General features: G+C 35.1%; 1 protein-coding gene across 1 annotated transcript in view; it reads left to right on the top strand.

The window, feature by feature from the left end:
* The first annotated feature begins 4,171 nt into the window (after nucleotides 1–4,171).
* The window catches only part of LOC127563631 (cytochrome P450 3A24-like), a 50,643-nt gene continuing 30,061 nt past the window's right edge, over nucleotides 4,172–24,753 (top strand). The window contains exons 1-4 of the mRNA XM_052000078.1: nucleotides 4,172–4,283; nucleotides 11,919–12,012; nucleotides 14,121–14,173; nucleotides 20,755–20,854. Of these exons, the coding sequence (XP_051856038.1) occupies nucleotides 4,213–4,283; nucleotides 11,919–12,012; nucleotides 14,121–14,173; nucleotides 20,755–20,854 (318 nt within the window). The 5' untranslated portion in view covers nucleotides 4,172–4,212. The remainder of the gene's footprint in view (nucleotides 4,284–11,918; nucleotides 12,013–14,120; nucleotides 14,174–20,754; nucleotides 20,855–24,753) is intronic.

Raw genomic sequence — 24,753 nt, 5'->3', positions numbered from 1 at the left:
AATGCCTCAGTTTCCTCATCTGTAAAATGAGCTGGAGAAGGAAATGGCAAACCACTCCATTATCTTTAAGAAAATCCCAAATGGGGGCCATGAAGAGTCAGACACGAATGAAAATGACTTCACAACAACAATAACTACATGAATTAGACTAGATGGTTGCTTAAATCCCATCTCTCAAATTTTGTGATTCAAAAAAGCAAATTGTGATTCTCTCTCCTCCATCCTGCCCCACCATCAAGGACTTTAGGGAGGGCATGAACAAGAGTTGCACAGGAGGAAAGACCATGAATAGGTTGTGATCCCCAATGTCAGAAGAACACAAATGAGATAATGACATTTATAGGGACTCAAGATTTCATTGGCACAGGGAACACTTTAACTGCCTACTCAAAGCTGATACCTTATCTACAACTTATAGTCAAAGAAAGTTGGTCTTGGCACTGAGATGTGAAATAATTTGCTCGGGTTTACACAGGCAGTAGTAGCCTGATCTTTCTGGCTTCAAGGCTGGTTCTTTCTTCACTATGTTAAACTTCCTTTTATAAAGTAACATTTATAGAAGCTTTAAAGTTTGCAAAATACTTTGCATACATTAATCAATGAACAGCCTTTATTTTTTTTTTCATTCATGGAATAAAACAAGCATTTCTATAACATAATATAATAAAACGATGATTGCCTATGAAACTGTAAACCTATTATGTACAACTTACTATTCCTTTTAAATTATATAATAAAGCTATCATGTATATTTCTTTTTTCTCTTTTTTCTCCTCCTCCCTAAAGATGGCTCTCATCAAACACAAATATATAAATATACATTTGTGTATATGTATAGGTAAAATCATTCTATAAATACTTCTGTTTATTAGTTCTTTTTCTGGATTCAGATAGCATCTTCCTTCAAGAGTCCTTTGCAATTGATTTGGATATTTATAATGGCCAATGTCATTGAAATTGTGAGTCTGGATAATGGGTAGAATGATAGACTCCTAGCCCATAATAGGGGGCAGTTAGGTGTTAAAGTAGAGTGAGCACTGGGCTTGGAATAAGGAAGACTTCTCTTTCTGAGTTCAAATTCAGACTCAGACACTTACTAGTTATGGGACCTTAGGCAAGTCAATCCTGTTAACCTTGTTCTGTTTCTTCATCTGTCAAATGAGTTGGAGAAGAAAATAGTAAACCACTCTAATACCTTTGCCATGAAAACAGCAAATGAGGTCTCAGAAAAATGACTGAACAACAAAAAGATAGAAATAAGGAGGATTAGAAATGAAGAGAGAAGTTAGAGTTTTGTTTTGGACATGTTGAATTTGAAATGTGTACTGTAATCCAATTTAAGAGGTTCTAGATGTAATTCATAATGTGAAAGTAGAGGTCAGGAGAGAGCTTAGAGCTGGATAAATACACCTGAAAATCATTTGCATGGAGATTATTGAATCTGGGACACTGAGATCATGAAGTGTGACAATATCATAGGAAGAAGAAAAGAGGTGCTGGGACAAACCTTTGGGGATATACCTTCTATTAGTGGCTTTGACCTGCAGGAAAAGCCAGCAAAGGATGCTGAGAATAAATAGGACAGACAGGAGGAGAACCAAGAGAAAACACTGTTGACAGAAAACCTGGAGAGAAGAGAGTATCCAGGAAAAAAAAAAAAAAACAAGAGTTCCAAATACTGCAGAGAGTTTAAGGAGGAGTGGGATTTAGAAAAGAACTTAAGAATGGGCAATTAAAAGATTAGTAGGTGCTAATATTATCCCATTTTACAGAAGAGGAAATTGAGGTAAATAGAGGTTGAGTGCTTGGCCCAAAGTCACATAGCTAAGAAGTCTCAGAAATGGAATTTGATTCTTGGTCTTCCTGACTCTAAGTTCTACATTTTAGTCACTGTGCCAAAGTAAGGACTGAAACTTACTATATTATGGAAGGAAACAATTAGAGTCTCCTGCAAATTGGAATATGAAGTGATGGCTTCCCCTTCAATGAGGTCTTTAAGCAAAAGCTGGATGGTGACAAATATCTATTTTCTCTCCCTCTTACTTTCTCTTCTCCACAGTGAAAAAGAAAAACAAAAGTCTTAAAAATATATGCATAGTAAGAAAAATCAGTTCCTCATTAGCCATTTTTTAAAAAATCTAATTTTATACTCTGAATCCATCATTTACAAGTATGAGGTAAGTAGCATGTTTCATCATGAATCCCTTGGAATTGTGGCTAGTCGTGCTATTGATCTTAAGTTCTTAAGTTTCTCAAAGTTCAACAAGTATTCATAAAGCACCTACTATGTAAATTAAACTTCTGATTAAAGTCATCTTGGGCTAATAGTCTTGTACAATTGACCCACTGATGGAGAAAAACATTCCCAAAGACATAATTATGATTTAGAGATAGAAGTCAACTTTTGGACTTAGTGGGCACAGAGCCTATATGGATTATGTAAAGAATGTTCAGGAGTTAGCACTTAGGGGTCACAATTACATACACCAAGTTTTTTTTTTTTTCCAGAATAAATACACAATAAAAGGTCAAGAATGGCAAAGGAAACAATATTTTTTAAAAGGGGGCAAAATAGCATAACAGTAGCATATTTCAAGCTATATTTCTCAGCCTGTATGAAATTGTTTTGATAAAGGTAGTAATTATCAAAACAATTTCATATAGACTAAGAAAAAGATTTGGTGCATAATACACAATAGGAAATGTCCATAGTAATATAATATTTGATAAACCCAAAGATCCAAGCTTTTGGGACAAGAACTAAACATATGACAAAAATTTCTGGGAAAATTGGAAAGCAGTTTGGAAGAAACTAAGCATAGACCAATATTTCACACAATGTGGCAAGATATGTTCAAAATAGGGAAATAATTTCATCATAAAAGTATGAGGGTCAGAGAGAATCATGGAAATTAAAAGGAATCATTTTGATTACAAAAAATTAAAAAGGTTTTGTACAAGCACAACTAATGCAGGTAAAATTAGAAGAAAACAGAAAACTAAGGGAAATTTTTTTTTGCAGCAAGTTTCTCTGATAAGGGTCTTATGTATTTCTCAAATACATAAAGAAACCAATCAGATTTATAAAGATCATAACCACTGATCTGTTGATAGTTAAAGATATGAATAGGTAATTTTCAGAAAAAGAAATCAAAGTTATCAATAGTCATGTGAAAAAATGATGCAAATTATTACTGATTAGACAAATGCAAATGAAAAGAACTCTGAGGTAAATTCTGAGGTCATACCTGTCAGGTTGACTATATGACAGAAAAGGAAAATGATCTACTGGAGGAGATGTTAAAAAAACTGGGAAGAATAGCTAGGTGGTTCAGTGAATAGAGCATCAGCCCTGAAGTCAGAAGGACCTGAGTTCAAATCTGACCTCAGACACTTAACACTTACTATCTGTGTGACTCTGGGCAAGTCATTTAATCCCAATTGCCTCAGGGGGAAAAAAAGTGACATTTCTAATTACAAAATTTGGCATTTTTGAAAAACTTTTTAAAAGGGTAAACATACACATATACTCAATTTATCTTTTCCCTCTTTGGGTCCTGAATGATAATCTCAAAATTTAGAGACTGTGTTTTCCTAGCAACAGTCACACTTTGTGTTTTCCACGGTACATATTGTTCCAGCGCTAGTGGGTGGCCCTTGGAAACCCTACTGACTGATCCTGAGATCTTTGACTGTCTGGGTTGTAATTTCACAAGCAGACAGATGTTCTTGGGGTAGAGAATTTAGAGGACCTGGGCCAAGCTCTTCTGAAAGGAAAAGCAAGGGGAATTCCAGGATTACAGGAAGTAGCCTAGAGATTCCCAAAGAAAACAAGTCTTTTAGGAGGCAGTGGAAAGAATCCTGAGTTTGGAGCTAGAGATCCAGGGCTTAAACCCCATCCCTGCTACTTGCTAGCTCTGTGATTGTAGACAAGTCACCCACCCTAGTTTTGTGGCTCATCCATAACATGACCTCTGCAGTCAGTATCCTCCACTGCTAAATCTACCAGCTCTGGGCTCACATGAACATTTTGTATTTCCTTTTGGAAGCCAAGGTTGTGAGAAATCCATAGATGCAGGAAACACCCTAGATGTCAGCATGTGACCAGCAGCAAAAACTAGACACACCCAGAGCAAAGTGCAGCTAGATCAGCCATTCCTTTTTTCTCAGTAGCAGTAGAAGTCTCTCAGCTTTAATCACTGAATCTGAAGCATGGGTTTCCTTACCAGCCTATCCATGGAAACCTGGACTTTACTAGTGCTTTGTGGCACTCTGCTAATATTGTAAGTCTAGTATTCCTTTATTTCTGTTCCAGAGTTGGGGTTTGGATTAAGAAAGTGACAAAACCCAGCCATTTCTAGCTTGAAGATTTGTGGTCCTGTAGGAGAGTACTTTGTGTTTTAAACAAATCGGGCTTCCTATCTCTCCCAAGGATTAACCCACTTTTTGTGAATTAGCCCTTGGCAATGAAAGAAATTTATTTGAAGGAGGGAGGGAGAAAGGGTAGAAGAGAAAGGAAAGGAAGATAAGCTGGAGTTCTCTCCCACAGTGGTAAGAGGAAGTTCAGAGCTGTGGGAAATTACATCATAACAAATCTGTTTTTTTCTCTTTCCGGTTCTTAGACCACAATCATCGATTTAGAGCTGAAAAGTTCATAGATTCAAATCCCACATTTTACAGAGAAGGAAACTAACAAAAGTTAAAGAATTTGCCAAGCAATTCCAATAGACTTGGGATAGAAAGATCCATCCACATTCAGAAACAGAACTATAGAGACCAAATATGGATCAAAATTTTTTGTTATTGTTAGAGTTTGCTTTTTGTTTCCCCTGTGGTTTTTATTCCCTTTTTGATCTGATTTTTCTTGTACAACATGACAAATATGAAAATATATATTTTTAAAATTGCACATATTTAACACAAAAAATATTTGCCAAGGACCACATAGCTTGCAGATGTGAAGCCAGGTTTTCTTTACATCCACATCTAGTGTCTTATTCTTATATTAGAGGTAGTGGGGATTTTTGATTATCTAATCCAATTGTCTCATTTCTATTAGTGAGGAAACTGAAGATCAGAGAAATTAAAGGTTAGACAAGTAATAAGTAATAAATGTTAGATTTGAATCCAGCTCCTCTAGTTCTAGAATCAGTGCTTTCTTCCCTGGATAGCATGGGCTCCTTTTCTGTATACCATCCATGAAAAAATTGGTCATTAAAGATCCTTAGCTTGTAGAACTTGTGAACTATTTGTCTTCAATATTTCTTAGGGGAGAGGAAGATATCAATCAATTCAAGAAGCATTATTATTGTTACTAATATATATAGTACATATATACTATATAATATTAATATTAAGCACATATGTACTAAGTACTATGCTAGATGCAAAGTCAAAGAACAGTCCCTACATTCAAGGAATTCTACGTCTTATTGTCAAAAAAAAAAAATAAGGAAATAACATTTTGCATGATTTCTTATTGCTTGCTTTCTCACTGAGTAGGGGAATGGTTGAAGTGAGAAAAGAATTTGGAAGTCAATATTAAAAAAAAATGTAAAAAAAAAAAAGCCCAAGTATTTTCATTGAAGGCCTAGTAGGAAGGGTAAAAGGGCAGAGGTGGGGCAATTCTTGATGGATGATTGGGAGCCTCTAATTTAGTGTCAAGGATTCAATTTAAAGTGAGATGAACTGAATTTAGCTTGCCAGCTCTGACACTGACTAGCACTGGGCAAATGTCTTTAGTTCCCTAAGCTTCAGTTTCCTCAGCTGTAAGAAAAAAAGATAATAACCTTGCCAACTTTACAGTTTTGTTGTTAAGAAAAAACTAAATGCAAATAGGTGTTTTGATGGAGAGCACCGTGGTTTTGAAGTCAAGGGATCCAATTTCCAGTCTTGAATTTGTCACTAGCTCTGTGACTTTGTGCTTCAAAGAGGTAAAAATAAAGGGGTTGCCCTAAATGACTTCTAAAGTTTGAGCTAAAATTATGTCCCTAAGTGAGAAGGCCAACACTTCTCATTTATGCGACTTTGAGTACCTTAATCTACTCTGTTAAACATTTAGTAAAACTTGTGAAAATTTGCTTCTTGTGGAACAGTTAAAACATATGTTATTAATAACACTTCTTTATACTTTAATATTTAAGCAAGCTGTGATTTCATTGATGTGGGGTTTTCCTTGGATCTGCAGACCACAATTCCTTTCTGCCTTATTAAAGGGTCATCCAAAAAAGTGATAAGCATCTTCAAACCTGGCTGGGCTGGAACTTGACCAACAGATGGATTCAATCCAGGACTCACAGCTTTTCTGGCTTCCTAGGAATTGTCAAAGCTTCAAGGAGCAAGGGTTACCTCCATCCCACACAGTAGGGCAAGAGAAGAGGAGGGCTTTATTAAGGAAGGTAGCAGTAGAACATTTCAGAGCTCTCCCTTTCATCATTTCCTCTAACTCCGTTAAACTCCAGGAGGAATGATTTTACAAATGAGGAAACTGAGTCTGAGAGAGGTAAAGGGATTTGCTCAGAACCATAATAAATAGATCAACAAACATTCAGTAAGCACGTGCCAGACACTAGGCTCTACACAAACAAACACAGAAGTAAAAGTCCTTCAGTGAATCAATCAACAAGCCTTTATTAAATATATTTTCTAACTTTGGATTTTTGAAACCAAGTATTTTTTTTTCAAGTTTAAATATCAAAGGAAGCTTTGGGAAGAATATAAAGGGGAAAAATAGAAGAGAAGAGATTCAGGTGATATTCTCTCCCACCTAAAATGAAAGGGAGTGGGAATGAAAAGGAGGTGGATTTGAATGATGTTAAGTTTGATTGGACAAGGAATAGAAGAGTGTGGGGGAGAAGTCCAAAGTTTCTCGCCCGAGTATGAGAATGTTGGTACTATTAGCAGAAATAGAGAGTTTGGAGGGGCAGCGCGAGGGTTGAGTTTGGAATAGGGCAGCAAGAAGAGAAAGATTGGTTTTTGTTTTGTTGATGAAATAATTTGGTAGAGATGTTCAGTTTTTGTTGTAGTTCAGTCATTTTTAGTCATGCCCAACTCTTCATGACTCCATTTGGAATTTTTTTGGCAAAGACATGGGAGTGATTTGTAATTTCCTTCTCCAGCTCATTTTACAGATGAGGAAACTGAGGTACACAGGAGGAAGTGGATTTGCTCAGGGTTACTGTAGTAAGTAGATAAAAGGACTGGAGAAATTGGATGGCAATCATGGAGGTAAGGGATGGCATCAAAGTATGATGGCAAGAAATATTGTAACCATGGTCTGAGGATGTCATAACCCACATTTCTGTAGTCTTGGGCAAATCCTTATATCTATAAAATTAGGGAATATGTATAGGATAACCTTTGAAATCCCTTCCAGTTCTAGATCCATGAAGTACAGAAGGAAGGAAACTAGCATTTATTAAGCATTTATTCTTGCCACTGTACTCTGATGCTATCCCTTTCCTACACAATTCAATTTCTAATTTCCATGACCCTTCTCTCAATTCTGTCAGAATTGGTTATAATGTACTCACGGGCAACTATAGAGTACAATGGATAGAGCATTGTGCTAGGGATCAGGAAGACAAGTTCAAATCTAGTCTGAAATACTGACTGCTGTGTGACCCTGGACAAGTGGCTTACCTCATTTGCTTCAGTTTCCTTATTTGTAAAATGACCTAGAGAAGAAAATGGCAAACCACTGCAATATCTTTGCCAGATGGAGTACAAAGAGTCAGATGTAACTAAAAAATGACGAAGCAACAGCACTGAACATTTCTACTTAACTCCTCCATCCACAAAAGAAAAACTAATCTTTCTTTCCCTGAGGTCCCACTCCAAACTATGTGCCAGTCAAGTGCTAAATGCTTGACAAATATTATCTCACTTGATCCTTACAACAACCCTGGGAGATAGGTGTTATTATACCCATTTTACAGTTTAGGAAACAGGGAAACATAGATTAATTGACATATCCAGAGTAAATCAGTTGCTTCTCAGGCAGAATTTGACAGAAAATGACTCCAGGTCTGATGTTCCATTCAACATGCCTTCTAGCTACCTCAACCATATGTTTCTATATACTTAGAGCCATAAGAGATCATTATAGGTGAGATCATTATAAGTGAATATATATAATACATATTTATATATAAATGTTTATAAATATATAATATAGATATGTAAATATATCATATATATGTGTGTATATGTGTATGTGAGAGAGAGAGAGAGAGAAAGAGAGAGAGAGAGAGAGAGAGAAAGAGAGAGAAAGAGAGAGAGAGAGAGAGAGAAAGAGAAAGAGAGAGAAAGAGAGAGAGAGAGAGAGAGAAAGAGAAAGAGAAAGAGAGAGAGAGAGAGAGCAAAAATTCTGGAGATGTTCAAAGAGATGGGAAAACAATGGAGACAGGAAATTATTTTGTATTTACTTGCATATAGATTGCATCTCTCCAGGAAAATATAAGTTCCTTGAAGGCATAGAATAGTATTTATTTTATAAAGTGTCCTTTTTCCCCCCAGTTCCTAGCACAGTGCCTGCCTGGTCCATAGTAAGGGCTTGGTATATCTTTGTTTAGTTAGATTGAGAAAGAATCAGATGAAAATTGTGTAATGAAAAGGTAATGAAAGCCAAGGCAATTGAGCATTTCAACAAAGGAGTAGCCAATTGTGTCAAATGCTACTACAAAGATCAAAATACTACTACTACTAATAATAATAAGGGATTTTTAAAAAGATCATTTTGTTAGTGAGCCCAGCCTTGACTTTGGAGCAAGGAATTTGAATTAAGGCATCCTGTGTAACAGGAAAAGCAGACTACTCAGAGTCAGGAGATGGGGATTTTATTCTGCCTTTGGCATCATTAAGCTTGGATTTGATGGTTGAGATTGTTGATATGGGCAGCAGGAAGAGAATTAAGTATGCAGACTGGCAATAAGAAGGGGATAAGAGGATGTGGTGGTCCAGAAGGGTAACAGCATGATATTAGGATATCAGGGATTTGAGCACATTTATATAATGTATATAAAGTACTTTTCAGACTTTAAAAGGGCAATATAAATGTCTAATTTTATTGATAGTCCTAGAATTATGAAACCAATGGAGACATAGGGATTGAAAATGCAAGAACTGGAGGGAGTAACTAACGCAGGGGTCCTTAACCTTTTTTTATGTGTTTTGGTTCCTTTTGGCAAAAATAGTAAACACATCTCAGAATTTTGCTTTTAAATTCATAAAATAAAATACATAAGCTTTAAAGTAAACCAGTTATGGAAATGTAGTTATCAAAACATTTTACAAAATCAAGTTCACAGACCCTATGTTAAGAACTCCTTAACTAATGGAATGAAATTCTTGAGGAGACCCGAAGCTGTAGATTTATAGATCCAAAGCTAGGAGGGACATTATATAATCCAATATCTGGGATTCCATCCTTCTTCCTAAATTTTCTACCTGTGTGACCCTCTAGTCAAGTCATTTATATGCCTCAATTTCCTTATCTCTAAAATGAAGTGGTTGAACTTTGAGGTACTTTCCAACTCTGTTTTTTTTTTTTTTTTTTTTAAATCCTAGCATGACTCATTTTACTGCACAAAAAGCCAGAGTACAGGGAAATTAAATGATTTGTCCAAGATTATATAACTAGTAAACATCAAAAGTAAAATTGAAAGCCAAATTCTCTAGCTCCAGAGCCAGTGCCTTTTCCACTGTGGAATGCTGTCCACTTATTGAGTGCAAAGTGTTGTGCACTTATTAAGAATAAAATCTTTGGGAGTTTTTGTTGTTATTTTGGGGTGGAGAAAACTCAATTAATATTGGAAAGAAAGTGGAGAGGCAGGTAGATAGCTCAATAGATAGAATGCCAGACTTGGAATCAAGAAGACCTGAGTTTAAATCTGGCCTTGGACACTGACCAGCTATGTGACCTTGGGCAAATGTTTCCTCAAATGTAAAATGAGGTAGAGAAGGAAATGGCAAAGCACTCTGGTTTCTTTGCTAAGAGAACCCATAAAGAGATCATAGAGAGTTAGACATGAATGAAAAATGACTGAATAACAATAACAAAGGAGATAAGGGTATATTACTCAGAGAAATAGAAGAAGAAAAAGAAGATGAATGGAGGGAAGTACCAATTTTGAGAATTTTAGTGAGATAGAAAAATGAAGGAGTTAATATTAAATAGAATAGAGGTCAGCAAAACAGAAAGGGAAGATAGTAGTGAAGACATAGAGATGAGAATGGCGTTTGGGAGGAGAATTGGGACTTTAAGGATACTGTATTAATTTTGTCTTTTTTCCCTTAGCTCTTCAATGAAATCACTTGCCAATTCATATCAGTCCTGCCTCTTCCTCACCCATCCATCCATCCATCCACCCATCCCTCCATTTGCTTCTCTATATTCCCACTGTACTCCCCTTGGACCATCTCTCATTACTACCCACTTGGACAGTAATGGCTTCCACAGAGTTCTTTCCAGTTTTCTTTCCTGATTGCGTTCATTCCTCATATCCCAGGACAATCTTCTTTATACATAGAATGGATTATGATACTCCGGCTCAAGAAAATTTTCATTGGTTCCTTACTATCTCTAGAAAACTTCAAATTCCTTTGCTTGGTATTTAAAACCTTCCAAAAATCTGGTATTGATACCTCTCCCAAATAAATGCTCTATAGATTTGTGTTATAATTTCGTTAATGATTACTACTCAAGTATAAATATTTAGGGAATTTGATAGAGTCAATTAAGGACAAATAACCAACAAATAAAAAATATCTGATAAATCCATTTAAAACAACTGTGTGGCTTCTTAGCTTATTTTCATGAGTACAAGGAAGAAGGCAGGAGATGGCATTGAAGAATGCAAAGGATTCAAGGATGAAGGGTAGTATAAATTGAACTTGTTAGCCATAAAGTCAAAAGGCAAAAAGTGACACCAGAATAAGAGTGATTGCCTGGAGGAACAGGGCAGTCCAGACTGACTAGAAGTTGCACTGAAGATGAAGAATAAGAAGTTTGAGCCATGGAGGTTGGGGGAAGGATACACACACACACACACACACACACACACACACACACACACACAGAAGAGAATTTCAGAATGATGGATTGTGGAAAATGAGTACTTGTGGGTGATGCTGACCATCCTCATTCATCCATGTAGAGCAAAGTGAAGGTGGAGATCATAAAGGCTGAAAAGATTGGTGAAGTGGGAAACAAATGAATTCGAGGAGATATTAACATATTAATTGAATTTCCTAAATTTAAGGGTGGAAGTTGGAGTAGAGAAGAAGACTATGAATCAAAAATTGAATCCTTAAAAAAGGACAGAAAAAAATTTGAGTTTGCTGAAATTTTAATCCCATAGTGTTAAACTTGAGTAGTAATCATTAATGAAATTATAGCACAAATATATAAATCATTTATTTGTACTTAATAAATATTTTTCAAAAGGATATAATGTAATAACATTTTCTTTAAGTTTCCACTAAAAACCCAAATTTGCCTAACAATAGTGTATTGTAGATGATGATGATGAATTAAAAAAAAAGAAATTTGTTCCTTAAATTTGTTTAATGAAGAATATATGTGGGGTAGACAGAGAGAACGCTGAACCTGGAATTAGAAACACCTGAATTAAATTCCAGCTTCAGATACTTGCTAGTTAGTAGCACTTAATTTTTTTCTCCCTCAGTTTCCTCAGCTATAAAATGAGGATAATATTAGCTTTTATTTATTGCTATTATTGTGAGAATAAAATGAGATTGTATTTGTTTAAAATTTTGCAAGTTTTGAAATCCTATATAAATACAGATTACATATGTCATATATGATATTTTATATATGATAAATATAAAACAAAGCCTAATTGTTATCATTACCATTATTATTGCTGTTATTGTTCATTAACTTTATTTCCTCACAGATATGGGATTTGGCCATATAGTTTTTTTAAGAAGTTGGGTATTCCTGGCCCAAGGCCTCTTCCATTTGTTGGGACATTTCTTGAATATCGAAAGGTAAGTATGAATATACAGAAGAAATTCCTTTTTCAGTGTTGTAATTATGGGTCTTATCCTGTTAAATCATTACTTGTTACATCTCCCCACCATCATTTTATTATATACCACCTTGAAAAGGAGGATCTGGGATCAGAGGGATACGGTGTGAGGGATCTCTTAAACAAACAGAAAATAGAGATGACGTTGGAAGACTAATTTCTTGAAGCCACTAAAGGATACCAGCATTTGCTTATTGGGAATCAGCTTGATGTATTAGGAGAAGCAGTGGTGTTTGAGTCAACTCTAAGTTTGAGTTTTTTCTCTGCCTCATACTGTTTAGTCCTGAGCTAATCTGTTCTAAAAGGCAGCTAGGTAGCAGGTGGACAGAGTGCCCTACTGGCTCTGGAGTTAGATCCTGAGTTCAAATCCAGATTCAAATACTAACTTTGAGCATGGGCAAGCCAATTAACCCTGTTTACCTCAATTTCTTTATCTGTAAAATGATCTGGAGAAGAAAATGATAAATCACTCCTGTATTTTTGCCCAAAAAATCTCTAATGGGATCATGAAGAGTCAGACATGACTGATAGGACAAGAAAAAATCAGGGCCAAATCACTGAACCTCTCACCTTCTCTGCCATCTCTGGCAGAGAATACTTTCACAATTTACATCTCCATAATGTTAGGAGTAAATTAATTTATAAACCTTAAGCAGAATATAAATGTGGAGTTGTTGGAGATAATTGGTCTTGCAGTCAGCAAAATCTTGGTTCATTTTACCTCAGCCTCTTGTGTGACCCTAGATAGGCTATTGCCTCTGTTTCCTCATCTGTACAATAAAGCTTGTACTTAAAGGCCCTGATCCTGTCATTCTTTGATCCTTCATCTTCATTATCTCCTCCTTAATCATCAACATGGAGGGGAAAAAACCCTCAAAGCTCCCATTCTCCAATGGAAGCAAACCAAAGAACTTGAGTCTTCTTCCTTTTTTGTATATTGGGTTATATTCTCTATGCCTTAAACTTTGGAGATTTTTGAATAGGAGAGCACACCTGTGAGTTTATTGACATGAGAAACTCCTTGAGAAGAAACTCTCTTTATTAATGCAGATCAATATTTACTCTACAAACTCAGCTTCAGGAAGTTTCTTGAGGCACTGAGAAGGAGGGTATACCTGTCCAAGGTCACCCAGCCAGTGTATGTCAGAGGTAGGACTTAAATCCAGGTATTCTTGGCTCAAAGAATATTGTTCTATTTATGACACTATATTACACAACAAGACACCCACCTACTGCATTCTGAGTCCTGTGTGCTGGGCACAGATAGTGACAGCATTCAAATCTGTAGTGGTCTTCCTCATGTTGGCCGGTGTCATTTCTTGAGTTTAACTGGGCATTTGTATTCTGCACCAATGTTAATCATTACAAGGCCCTATGTACATAGGTAGGTACTCCTCTCAGTAAATTTAGAGTTAGCCTAAATTGGGAGTTCTTATTCTTTGTGACATGGTCCTGTTTGACAATCTGGTGAATCCTACAGATTCTTCCTCAGAATGTCATTATTTAAACATATACAATAAAATACATAGGATTAGAAATAAAACCAATTACATTAAAAAGTAATTATAAAATATTAAAAAAAACAAATTCATGGATCCCAGGTTAAAAGCCCTGGCCTAGATGATCTTTAAGATCTTTTTCCCCTCGCTGTAAATCCTTTTTTGATGGCTAATGTGAGAATTTGTTGTATATATTGGGGCATTTTAAAAAATTTGTTCAATGGGACAAGGTAGTGAGTAGGACAGATAAAAAATTAAAACTTATTAAAGGCATCTTTCAAAAAATCTTTTTTAAAAAATCCTAAGCCAGATGAGATATAAGTAAGACGGTTCTTATTGACTTTCTCTCCTAGTTCCTATTGAAGTCATTTATGAAGACCTCAAGGAGCTTAGAATGCTTTTCCTTGTGCTGTTCTCCCCCTCTATGCATAACAAGGTTATTAGACCAGATGATCATTCCAGCTCAATCATAATAGCATTTCTGGTGGCCTTGGTGTGATGCTCATGGTGCCAATGCAGTAAATCTATGCTCTTCCCATTGTCTAATATGCTTTAATTATTTTTTCAGGGAATTTTGGAGTTTGATAAAAAATGTTTTAAGGAATATGGCAAAATGTGGGGGTAAGTATTAAAAATGGTCCCTATCCTCTTAGAGCTAACAATCTTTTTTATTGAAGTTTTTTATTTTCAAAACATAGGCAAAGATAATTTTTTCAACATTGTCCCTTGAAAAACCTTGTGTTCCCATTACCTCCCCCCCTTCCTCCCACACCTTCTCCTAGATGGCAAGTAATTCACTATATATTAAAAATGGTAAAAATATATGTTAAATCCAATATATGCATATATATACAATTATCATGCAGCACAAGAAAAAATCATATCAAAAAGTAAAAAAAAAAAGAGAAAGAAAATAAAGTGAAACCAAACAATAGAAAGCGTGAAAATACTATGTTGTGGTCCACTCAGTTCCCACAGTCCTCTCTGGGTGTGGATGGTTCTCTTCATCACTGAATAATTGGAATTGGTTTGAATCATCTCATTGTTGAAGAGAGCCAAGCCATCAGAACTGACCATCATATAATCTTGTGTATAATAAAACTAACAATCTACAATATAAATACAGATAAATTTGACCCAATGACTTACTGTCAATTCTTTGGAGAGTTACATGGCAAGTGCTGTATGAGGAACCAAAAAAAAAAAAAAAAAAAAAAAAGTTGTTGTTTGTTTAGATTGGCAGGAAGGCTTGGAGAAGGTGATAATTCGGTTCCACCTTAAAAGATAAGAAGGAAATTCAATAAGCAGATTATGCAACTATAAAATGGATTGTGAAAATAGCATTGGATTTGAAGTCAGGCTGCATTTCCTGCATGACTACAGTTGAATAGTCACTTCTCCTCATCAGGTCTCAATTTCTTGCTCTGTAAAATAAGAGAATGTGACTAGACACTCTCTGAAAACCCATTCATCTTTAAATACCACGATTAAATAATAATAAGCCAATTAGCTAAGGAGAGAAGCTGAGGGAGAAGGAGGCTCTGGGTAGAGATGAAGACAGACACTATCAAGTACACCAGCAAGTGAGCCTAGTGCTTAATGAGAATTGTCGCTTAGACTGTAGCAGAAATGTTTCAGCAAAGACCAGTTTTAATTTACTGATTTATTTTCGCACATGAAATTGCAAATCTATTATGTATAACTTGCTATTCCTTTTAAATATATAATAAAGTTTTCATGTAACTTTCTTTTTCCTTTTTTTCTTTCCTCTCCTTCCCCCATCCTAGACATAACTATCATTAGATGCAAATTATATTTATATAAATATAAATATATATATTCTACACATGTATATATATGTGTGTTTACATATAAAAATCATACATACAAATTTCATATATGCATATGTACACGTATATAAAATCATTTACATATATAATCATACACACTTATATTTATCAGTTCTTTCTCTGAATGGAGACAATATCTTCCTTTTTAGGTTATTTGCATTTTTTGATTACTTATAATAGTCAAAATGACTTAGTTGCTCAGAGTTGTTCTTAAAACAATATTGCTCTTAATGTTAACCAATATTCTCTTGCTGCTGTTCATTTCACTTTTCATTATTTCCTGAAAATCTATCCATGTTCTTCTAAGATCATCAAGCTCATTATTTCTCATAGCACAGTAGTATTCCATCACAATCATGTAATACAACTTGTTCAACCTTTGCCCAAACCACTGCAATTACCAGTCCTTTGCCACCACAAGGAGAGCTGCTCTAAATATTTTAAAATATATAGTTCTTTTACTTTTCCTCTAATAATCTGGGAAAACAGATGTATAGTCTGTTGTTGTAGCTATTTCTGGATCAAAGAATATAGACAGTTTAGTAACTCTTTGAGAACTCTTAGATTGTTCTTCAAAATAGTTGGATCAGTTCATAGTTCCACTACCAGGGAATTAATGTCTCAATTTTCCCACATCCCTCCAACATTTGTTATTTTCTCCTTTAATCATTTTAGTCAATTTGACAGGTATAAAAGGATATTGGAAGATTATTTTAACTTGTATTTATATAATCAATAATACATTGTTTTGCTTCCTTCATCTGAAAACTTCTGATGTCTTTTAGTATAGATAATCACTAGGTCTTGTAAAATCCTGATGGTAGCTTTGTAGCAGTTTTTCCCTTGCTACGGGTAATATTTTCTCCTTCATCTGAGAAGTTTGAAACTTGGCTATAATATTTCTGTAAGTTTTTCTTCCTGGCATTTCTATTAGATTGTGAACAATGATTTTCTCTATTTCTACTTTAATCTCTTATTCCAGAAATTTTCTTTAATAATTTCTTATAATATTGTATCATGATTTTTTTTATCATAATTTCAAGTAATTCAACAATTCTTACATTGTCTCTCCTTGAACTGTTCTTTTTTAATAATAGCTTTTTATTTTTCCAAATACATGCAAACATAGTTTTCAATATTCACCTTTGCAGAATCTTGTGTTCCAAATTTTCCCCTCCTCCTCCTCTTCCTCCCCTAGACACACAGCTAGCAATACAATATAGGTTAAACAATGTACAATTCTTCTGAATTTATTTCCATATTTGTCATACTGTACAAGAAAAATCAGATCAAAAAAGAAAAAAAAACCCTAGAAAGAAAAAAAAAGCAAATAAAAAACAACAAAAGGTGAAAATACTATGCTTTTATCCACCTTCAGTCTCCATAGTTCTTTCTCTGAATGTGGATGGCTCTTTCCATCACAAGTCTATTGGACTTGCCTTGAATCACCTCATTGCTGAAAAGACCCAAGAGTCAATCACAGTTGATCATCACATAACCTTGTTGCTGTGTGTAATATTCTCTTGTTGCTACTCATTTTACTTACCATCAATTCAGGTAAGTCTTTTCAGGCTATTCTGAAATCAGCCTGCTTGTTCTTGAACTGTTCTTCAGAATAGTTTTTTCTAGTGAGATATATTTTTTTCTAATTTTTCCCTTCTTATTTGATTTTTGAAGTCTTTTTAAAAGTTCTTCTAATAACTTTTTTTTTTTTAGGGCTTGTGCTGATTTATGTTGCTTTTTGGAGCAGGAGTGGCTTTTTTTAAACCTCACTATTTTCCTCTGAATATGAATCTGGATATTTTTATGCTATAGTAGTGGTTTATGGCTGCATTCTTTCTCCTTTGCTTTCTCCTTTTTATTTTGTTTTACTCTGTTTTTAGCAGCTTATTACTGTAATCAGGTTTAAATCCCGAGTTATGAGTATCCCAGGCTTTAGGTCTTTTTCATTGTTACTTTCTGAATTCTTTCAAATAGTCCAATCTCACAATCCTTTCCTCCCCTAACTCACAGCTAGGGCTCTCAGATAATACTTTCTGGAAAATGTTCTTCTTGCTCCAAGCTGTATACTTGCCTACAGCCAGAGCCTGGGATCACGTCTGGTCAACACCCTTAGGGCTGGTTTCAGAGGCAGCAGTGGGGTCTCTTCAATCTTTCCCTACTCAGTTGTCTTATCCCTATTCTAAACATTTGCAATGTGAAAGTTCTTGAAGTGAAAGTTCCTCAGGGCTCGAGATGAAAGTTGTTGGGGTCCCGCTGTTTCCTAACTCCTTTGCTCCCAGGATTTGTTTGTGGATTCAGGGTAGTTGGCCTGAAGGTATTTGCATTTCACTGAAGCCAAACCACAGTCCCTGGAAGTCTTGTCTTTTATGTGATCCTCTCAAATTGTCCTTTTTAAAAATTTTATATAATTTTCTTTTTTTATTATAGCTTTTTACTTACAAGTTATATGCATGGGTAATTTTTCAGCATTGACCCTTGCAAAACCTTCTATTCTAATTTTTCCCCTCTTTCCCCCCACCCCAACCCTAGAAGGCAGGTAGAACAATACATGTTAAATATGTTAAAATATATGTTAAATACAATATATGTATACATGTCCATACAGTTATTTTGCTACACAAGAAGAATCAGACTTTGAAATAATGTAAAATTAACCTGAGAAGGAAATAAAAAATGCAGGTGGACAAAAACAGAGGGATTGGAAATGCTATGTAGTGGTTCACACTCATTTCCCAGAGTTCTTTTGCTGGGTGAACATTATTGAACAAATGGAACTGATATGGTTCATCTCATTGTTGAAGAAAGCAAATCCATCAGAATTGATCATCATATAGTATTGTTGTTGAGGTATATAATGATCTCCTGGTTCTGCTCATTTCACTCAGCATCAGTTCGTGTAAGTCTCTCCAGGCCTTTCTGAAATCCTCCTGCTGGTCATCTCTTACAGAACAATAATATTACATAATATTCATATACCACAATTTATTCAGCCATTCTCCAACTGATGGGCATCCACTCAATTTCCAGCTTCTAGCCACTACAAAGAGGGCTGCCACAAACATTTTGGCACATACAGGTCCCTTTCCCTTCTTTAGTATCTCTTTGGGGTATAAGCCCAGTAGTAACACTGCTGGATCAAAGGGTATGCACAGTTTGATAACTTTTGAGCATAGTTCCAAATCGCTCTCCAGAATGGCTGAATGTGTTCACAATTCCACTAACAATGTATCAGTGAACCAGTTTTCTCACATCCCCTCCAACATTCCCCATTATCTTTCCCTGTCATTCCAGCCAATCTGACAGGTGTGTAGTGGTATCTCAGAGTTGTCCTAATTTGCATTTCTCTGATTAATAATGACTTAGAGCATCTTTTCATATGACTAGAAATAGTTTCAATTTCTTCATCTGAAAATTGTCTGTTCATATCCTTTGACCCTTTATCAATCGAAGAATGGCTTGATTTCTTATAAATTAAGAGTCAATTCTCTACATATTTTGGAAATGAGACCTTTGTCAGAACCTTTGACTGTAAAAATGTTTTCCCAGTTTTTTGTTTCCCTTCTAATCTTGTCGACATTAGTTTTATTTGTACAAAAGCTTTTCAGTTTGATATAATCAAAGTTTTCTATTTTGTGATCAATAATGATCTCTAGTTCTTCTTTGGTGATAAATTCCTTCTTCCTCTACAGGTCTGAGAGGTAATGTTCTTCTATGTTCTTCTAACTAATCCTATGTTCTTTATGCCTAGAACATGAACCCATTTTGACCTCATCTTGGTATATGGTGTTAAGTGTGGGTCAATGCCTAGTTTCTGCCATACTAATTTCCAGTTTTCCCAGCAGCAATTCAAACAATGAATTCTTATCCCCAAAGCTGGGGTCTTTGGGTTTGTCGAACACATAATTATTAAAGTTATTGACTATTTTGTCCTGTGAACCTAATCTATTCCACTGATCAATTAGCTTATTTCTTATCCAGTACCAAGTGGTTTTGGTAACTGTGCTTTATAATATAGTTTTAGATCTGGTACAGTTAGATCACCTTCATTTGATTTTTTTTTTCATTAGTTCCCTTAAAAGTCTTGATCTTTTGTTCTTCCAGATGAATTTTGTTAGTTTTTCTAGGTCATTAAAATGGTTTTTTGGGAGTCTGATTGGTATAATACTAAATAAATAGATTAGTTTAGATAGTATTGTCATCTTTATTATATTTGCTCGACCTATCTAAGAGCACTTACTATTTTTCCAATTGGTTAGATCTGACTTTATTTGTGTGGAAGTGTTTTGCAGTTTTGCTCATATAGTTTCTGACTTTTCCTTGGCAGACAGATTCCCAAATATTTTATACTATTAATTACTCTCTCAAAATGTTTTAAGAAAGCAACTACTTTACCCCTTTATTTTTGCCACTTTATGTTACTTTTGAAATGATATTCTATCTGTTTGTGGAGGAATTTGAAAAACCTGGAATTTTCTAATTGATTCCATGTTCTTAGAATCCCTTTCACCTAGTTTGTTTTGTTTTGGTTTTGGTTTTGGTTTCTTGGTGCTTTTTAAAAAATGATTACAGTTTGTCTATAGCTTCCTAAATCAGCTTACTTCTGGTTGTATTATCTTTGCTATTAGAACACATATTTTCCATAGCTCCCTTACAGAGAAAACAAAAAAATCTTCAGAGCTAATTTTCATAGCTGCCTGCTGAAAAATATATGTAACTAGAGGACAAAGAGTATGAATTTATGGCAGAAACAGATAACACAATAAAAACAGCAGCTAGTCATGGTGGTAGATATTTTCCAGGCCACCAGATTATTTCTGAAATGTTCTTTGGAGTCATGGTAATTTTGAATAGTATTACTCAATTAATCAACAAAGTCCCTACTATATTCCAAGAATTGGGGAAAAAATTTAAATGACAATTCCTGTCTTTGAGAAATTTATGATTTATCAATTTTAAATTAATAAAGTTGAATTTATCATTACCAAATGAGAACAGTGTGGTTCGATAGAAAGAGAACTGACTATGAAATCAGAGAATCTGGTTTTCAATTATGCAAACTATGGGTTTTGATCTTAGGCAAGTCAGTTAGTATCTCTTTATTTGTAAAATCAGGCAATTATATTAAATGATCTTCCTCTAAGGTTTCTAGCTCTAGCTCTAAGATTGTGAGATACACACTGAGACTGGGTTGAGAGAGAGAGAGATGGGAGGGAAAGGGGAATGGTGGTGGCTGTTTTATCATCTAATCCAAGAGGATTGAGCATTCTAAAAGTGTACTTAATAAGTCATCTTTCTGTGCAGATCTCTGAAATAAAGTTTTAATTAGATCTATATTGATGCTCTCTATAGGTTTTATGATGGCAGACTGCCTATCTTAGCCATTCTGGATCCAGCCTTGATCAAAATAGTTCTAGTGAAAGAATTTTACACACTCTTCACCAATCGTCGGGTAAGTCACTGGTGGGAAGAAATGCCTCACGATGCTTCTTGGCTTGATGCCCTTGAAATTATCTAACTTAAGTTTTCCAGTTTTGCAGTAAACCTTGTTGATTGCTTCAAAATCTTTTTCTCTTCTTGTGTTGGCTACAATCCCTAAACCTGAAGAATGATCATGGTTTTGGGTGGCTGAAGGGATAATTTATCACATAACATACACAAAGCCCTTTTTAAACAGTTATATCTTATTCTAATGGCTTGTTCCATCATGAAGAGTATAGCCAGACATTTTAAAAGGAAGCCAGAATTAGAGCTTGTGCAGCAAGCACTTGGGAACTAGCAATGCTTTTCAGAAAATAATGATCTTAAGTCTGTATGACAAAACAGTATTCAGGTATGGAAAGGAAATTAGAATTTTGGTGACAATAATAATTTCTGTTCACTAGAGTTACCCCTACTTGAGCAAGTTACATGATGAAGTTAACACAATTGAGACAGACCAATGTGAAGATCCTATAGTCAGTGTCAACATTTTTAAAAAAAGATAACTGATTTTTGTCAAAATACATGCCACAGCACAAGTATTGATAAATAATTCTACCCATGACACCTATCAAAACATAGTACCCATGTATCATAGTCTGGTGACTACCAGGAAAGTTACCTTCTCCCCCATTCCAGAATACCTTTTCTCCTGCGTCCTACCTCAGTGTCTAAAATTCTACCATTTATGATTATTTCCTTCTGGTATTAAAGCCCTTTCCATTTTCCAGAATGCCCTATTAAAATGCACAAACTGCTGCAGGGAGAAAGGAATCCTGAAGTATATCAGCTAATACCTTATTGGGGATTAATTGGCAGCTAGCTAAAATGGGGACCCAGTAGAAATTGGACACAGGATCAGAGCCTGAGGGAGAGAAGGGTACTGAGATGAAAGCCAGGGAGATACTACTGGGAAACTTTCCCTACTTTGTAATTTTGCTCTGGGCCAGTCCTACATGTGACATAAACATTAAACAGACTGAAACATTTGGGATGCTGAAATACTTTCTAGAGAATTTAAACCATGTAAAATTGATTGATTTTCTTCTCAGCTTTCTTCCTTGTGATCTAGTGAAAAGAATGCTGGGGTGGAAATCATGAAACATGGTGTCCTGTTCCTGCTCTGGGAGACTTTTAGTTACTTATATAATCTCTCTCTATCTCAGTTTTGCAGAATGGGGATAGTCATGTTTAGCTTACATTTCAATAATGGAAAGAAAATCTAGTGATATTGAAAACTCTTATAAAAATCTAAGTTGTTTTACAAAATTGAAATAAGATATATCTGTTAAATTGTACACTCCAACAGCAAAATTGTGAGATAATCTAGTATGATTGACTCAGTTTTTCTTGGCAATACAATCATCCAAGACAATTCCAAGACAATTCTCATGGTGGAAAATCTATCCACAACCAAAGAAAGAACTGATGGAGTCTAAATGCAGACTGAGGCACACTATTTTTTGCTTTATTTTTTTTTTCAGTTTTTATCTTTTGTTCAGTTTTTTCTTTTACAATATACCTAATATGGAAACATGCAAAAAAGAAATCTTTGTTAAAGCTAACTGGATAGTTGATGCTTCTAAAAACTTGGGTTTTCTTTCCCCCTAATAGTATTTCATTTTTCCAGTTACATGTTGTTGTTTTTTTCTGTTTTAAAAACATGATTTTAAAAAAATAATAATTTGCATTGAGTGTATCCTACTTGCATGTCTGCAATACACAAGTGACTGCTATATGTGTTCAAAGGCTGCATTGCTCTTACAATACTTGGGATTGTTATGGACAATGGATTCTGCTTCTGAAGGAATTAAAATCAGAGCTTCCGTGGAAAGGTGGATATGACTATTAGAATGAGAAGACATTTGACTGTGTTATGGAAATGCTTGTTTTGTTCCATAAATTAAAAATAAAATTTTAAAAAGAAAGTAGAAAAGGAAACAAAGGAAAAAAAAGCTAAATACCAATTATATATTAAGGTAGTTTTAAATATTCATTTTTGTAAGAATTTGAGTTCCAATTTTTTTCTCTCTCTCTCCTTTATTTCTTCCTTTCTTAAGTGGGCAAGCAATCTACTATGTTATACATATACAATCATTTTAAACATATTTCCATATTAATCATGTAGTGAAAAAAATGAGAAAAAAAGGGGAAACTATGAGAAAGAAAAAGCTAACAATAAGAAAAAAATGGAAATAATGTACTTTGATCTACATTCAGTCTATATAGTTCTCCTTCTGAATGCAGATGGCATTTTTTTCATCCAAAGTCTATTGGAATTGTCTTGGATCACTATATTGCTGAGAAGAACTAATTCTATCATAGTTGAACATCACATAATCTTGCCATTATACTGTGTACAATGTTCTCCTGGTTCTATTCATTTCACTCAGCATCAGTTCGTGTAAGTCTTTTCAGGCTTTCTAAAATTAGTTTGCTTATCATCTCATATAGAACAATAATATTCCATTCCAATATACTGAATAAAATTCCATTCTTAGTCAGTCATTCCCCAATTGATAGGCATCCACTCAATAATTCCTTACCATAGCAAAAAGAGCTGCTACAAACATTTTGTACATGCATGTCATTTTCCCTCTTTTGTAATCTTTGGGATACAGACTCAGGGGTGACATTGCTGGATCAAAGGGTATGCACAGTTTTATAGTCATTTGAGCACATCCAAATTGTTCTCCAGAATGGCTGGATCTGTTCACAACTCCACCAACAATGTATCAGTGTCTCAGTTTTCCCACATCCTCTCCAACATTTATCATTGTCGTTTCCTGTCATCTTAGCCAATCTGAAAGGTGTCAAGGTGATTCCTCAGACTTGAAAGTCTGGTTTTCAAACTCCTTCAGCAAGCAATAATTAAACATTTAATATTTGAAGATTACCAGGATATGAAGACAAAAATTAACAGCCCCTGGCTTCAAGAAGCTTCAATTCAATTGTAGGTGTATACAAAGTAAAGGCAAAGTCATTAGCAGGCATTGGGAGTAGGGGGAAGCACTTTCAGGGAGATGACAAAAAGTCTAATGTAAGAGGGGAAATTGGGTTAAATTTAGAAGGAATTAGGCATTCTAAGATACAGAAGTTAGGAGGGAGTGTATATCAGACATGGAGAAATGAGAGTGATGAGAAAAAGTCTAGTGTAAAGGATAAAATTTGAGCTGAATTTGGAAGGAAACTAGGGATTCTAAGAGACAGAAGTGAGAAGGGAGTACATATCAGACAGTCCATGTAAAGTTGTGGAGAGGGAAGATATGAGAAACAAGAAGATCTATTTACTGTGAAGAGAGGCAATGAATAACAAAATTGGTAAAGTTAGTTGGGGTCAGGGTGTGAAGAACTTTTACTGCCAAGTGGAAGAGCTCATTTGAATCTAAGACATAATAGGGGGAACATTGGAGTTTATTTAGCTGAAGAGTTCTGTGATCAGACCTGTATTTTAGAACTATCCCTTTGGAAGCTGGGTGGATGATGGATTAGAGAGAGAGAGAGAACATTTGAGATGGAAATGAATGAAGAGATTATTACAATAGTCCTGCTCTGAAAGAGATGATTAGAGCCCTGAACTAGAGTGGTTGGTTGTATGAGAAGAGATAAGGGGGAGAGAGGAGGAAGATGCAAGACTGAACAACAGACTGGATGTGAAAATGAGGGAGAAAGAGTCTGTCAGCTTGCAAGGAAGTATGATGTTGCCCTTACCAGTTCAAGGCCGACCTGCCTTTGACAAAACCTTTTACTTGGAGAGTGGTGCAATTCTGTATAGTCTATTACCTTTATAAGTATGGCTGTCATTTATAAAGCACATTATAATTTACAGAATGTATTCATTCACTAAACAAGCACTTACAAGACACTTAC

This window comes from Antechinus flavipes, chromosome 1, assembly GCF_016432865.1.
Source record: "Antechinus flavipes isolate AdamAnt ecotype Samford, QLD, Australia chromosome 1, AdamAnt_v2, whole genome shotgun sequence".
Classification (NCBI taxonomy): domain Eukaryota; kingdom Metazoa; phylum Chordata; class Mammalia; order Dasyuromorphia; family Dasyuridae; genus Antechinus; species Antechinus flavipes.
Note: the sequence above shows the minus strand (reverse complement) of the source record. Positions and strands in the feature narration are given on the sequence as shown.